We start from the raw sequence: 2,115 nt of genomic DNA, 5'->3' as shown, positions 1-2,115 counted from the left end.
AGCATAGGGCTCTGTGCTGACATCTCAGAGCCTGGATCCTGCTTCAGATTCTCTCTCTCTCTCTCTCAAAAAAAAAAAAAAGTATTAATAAAATAGATACGGAATGGGTTTTAGTACAGAAAAATAGTCAATAACATTCCATAGGTATTTACCTAATTAGTAGTATTTCAATGAACAAGAATTCATATAATTGAAAGTTTCTTACAATTTCAAGAATTGTAAATGAACTTAAAGACAATACAATGCAACAGTGACCCAATACATACACACACACACACACACACACACACACACACACACACACAAGAAAGAAAGAAATTTTTAATAAAGAAATAAAAGCTTTACCATTTGAAAGTTTTTCAAAACTTCCTGACTCAGGCATAACAAAAGAAAACTGGATAAATAGAAGAAATGGTGTTTGTTAAAGGCCTTCTTGTTAGTGAATTATGCTAGGTATTGTTAAATGCAATATTTACTTGAATCAGATGGGAAAGCTCACTCTTTATATTGAATAAACTGTGATATTTATTCAGGATAAAAAAGCTAGTAAATGAGTAAGTTGGAATTTATATGTGCAGCTGATTGCTCATTTTTTCCCAGGGTTTTGCTCATTACTTATTGCAATATGCATTATAAAAATCTCCATCTGAGAGAATTCCAGAGAGTAGTCCTTGCACCAGACAGATGGATGAGGTGAATGACTTGGAATGGATGGACACTGCTTTCAGTCACATTGCAGTGTGATCACTGTGGTTCAATGACCTCATTGGAGGCTTTTTGGTGCTCACCTCATGTGGTCTTAAATATTATGATAGATGCACAGACAATAAGGGAAAGGAAAAATAATAAAACACAACATTAAATTTTCTTCAGCTGAGTCTTAATTTGCTTACTTTATTTTTTTAGAGTAATTGATTAAACATCCAGAGAAATGGATAACTTCACCTATGGGGGAACATTCTTCCTCATGGGCTTCTCAGATATTAGGGAGATCCAGATCTTATACGCGGTCCTATTTTTGCTGATTTACCTGGCAGCCCTACTGGGGAATCTTCTCATCATCACCCTCACCACCAAGGATCGTCGTCTCCACACTCCGATGTACTTCTTCCTGAAGAACCTGTCCTTTCTGGATCTTTGTCTCATTTCCATCACTGTCCCCAAATCCATCATGAACTCTCTAATGAATCAAAACTCAATTTCCTTCCTTGGATGTGTTTCACAGGTATTTTTCTTCTTCCTCTTAGCCAGTACAGAAGTAGCACTACTCACAGTCATGTCCTATGACCGCTATGTTGCAATCTGCCACCCTCTCAGATACGATATCATCATAGGCCATCGAGCTTGTGTAGAGATGGCCACCTCTTCATGGGTCAGTGGATGTGTCAATGCAATTCTTCATACAGTTTCTACCTTTTCCACACCCATATGCAGGTCTCCTGTAGTTAATCAGTTCTTCTGTGATGTCCCACAACTGCTCTCTCTTGCCTGTTCATATAACATTGGGGAATTAGTAGTCATTGGGCTCAGCCTACTTTTAGATTTTGGTTGTTTTGTGTTTATTGATATTTCATACATTTATATATTCTCCACCGTGCTGAGGATGCCCACCAGAGAAGGCAGGCACAAAGCTATTTCCACATGTTTACCTCATCTCATTGTTGTGACTCTGTTTCTCTCTTCCGGGTTTTTTGCCTATTTACACCCCTTGTCCAAATCTCCATCACTCTTGGATTTGCTAGTTTCAGTATTCTATACTGTGGTGCCACCCACCATAAACCCCCTCATCTATAGTCTGAGAAATAAGGATATGAGGATGGCACTAAGGAAATTGATAATGACCAGATATTGGCTATCAAACTAAAAAGTTAATATAGAATATATTGTGATCTTTTTATTCACTGACATCATTGTATAAATAATCTGTTGCATAGTCTTGTAATAATATTGGATATATAGACTAAAAATTATCATAAAGATTTAATTGTACTCATTAAAGTGCAATTATTAAGAAACATCCTCATTGTTCAGATCAAGTTGATGGCAAAACCAGTAGATTTCTACTTGTATTTGGCAGATATATTCTGATATTGTATTTGTCAGACTAATAGGAAC

At 36.5% G+C, this 2,115-nt stretch overlaps 1 protein-coding gene across 1 annotated transcript; it reads left to right on the top strand.

The window, feature by feature from the left end:
- The first annotated feature begins 931 nt into the window (after positions 1-931).
- LOC120224742 (olfactory receptor 14A16-like) lies at positions 932-1,864 on the top strand. The gene has a single exon (XM_039222994.1). The coding sequence runs from the start codon at positions 932-934 to the stop codon at positions 1,862-1,864; it is 933 nt and encodes a 310-aa protein (XP_039078925.1).
- The last annotated feature ends 251 nt before the right edge of the window (positions 1,865-2,115 follow it).

Source organism: Hyaena hyaena, unplaced genomic scaffold (genome assembly GCF_003009895.1).
Source record: "Hyaena hyaena isolate Hyena2069 unplaced genomic scaffold, ASM300989v1 scaffold_1247, whole genome shotgun sequence".
Lineage (NCBI taxonomy): Eukaryota > Metazoa > Chordata > Mammalia > Carnivora > Hyaenidae > Hyaena > Hyaena hyaena.
This window is presented reverse-complemented; position numbering and strand designations above follow the sequence as displayed.

What these genes read in the sequence shown, in the direction of transcription:
- LOC120224742 (XM_039222994.1), top strand. Translation starts at nt 932, where the DNA reads ATGGATAACTTCACCTATGGGGGAACATTCTTCCTCATGGGCTTCTCA.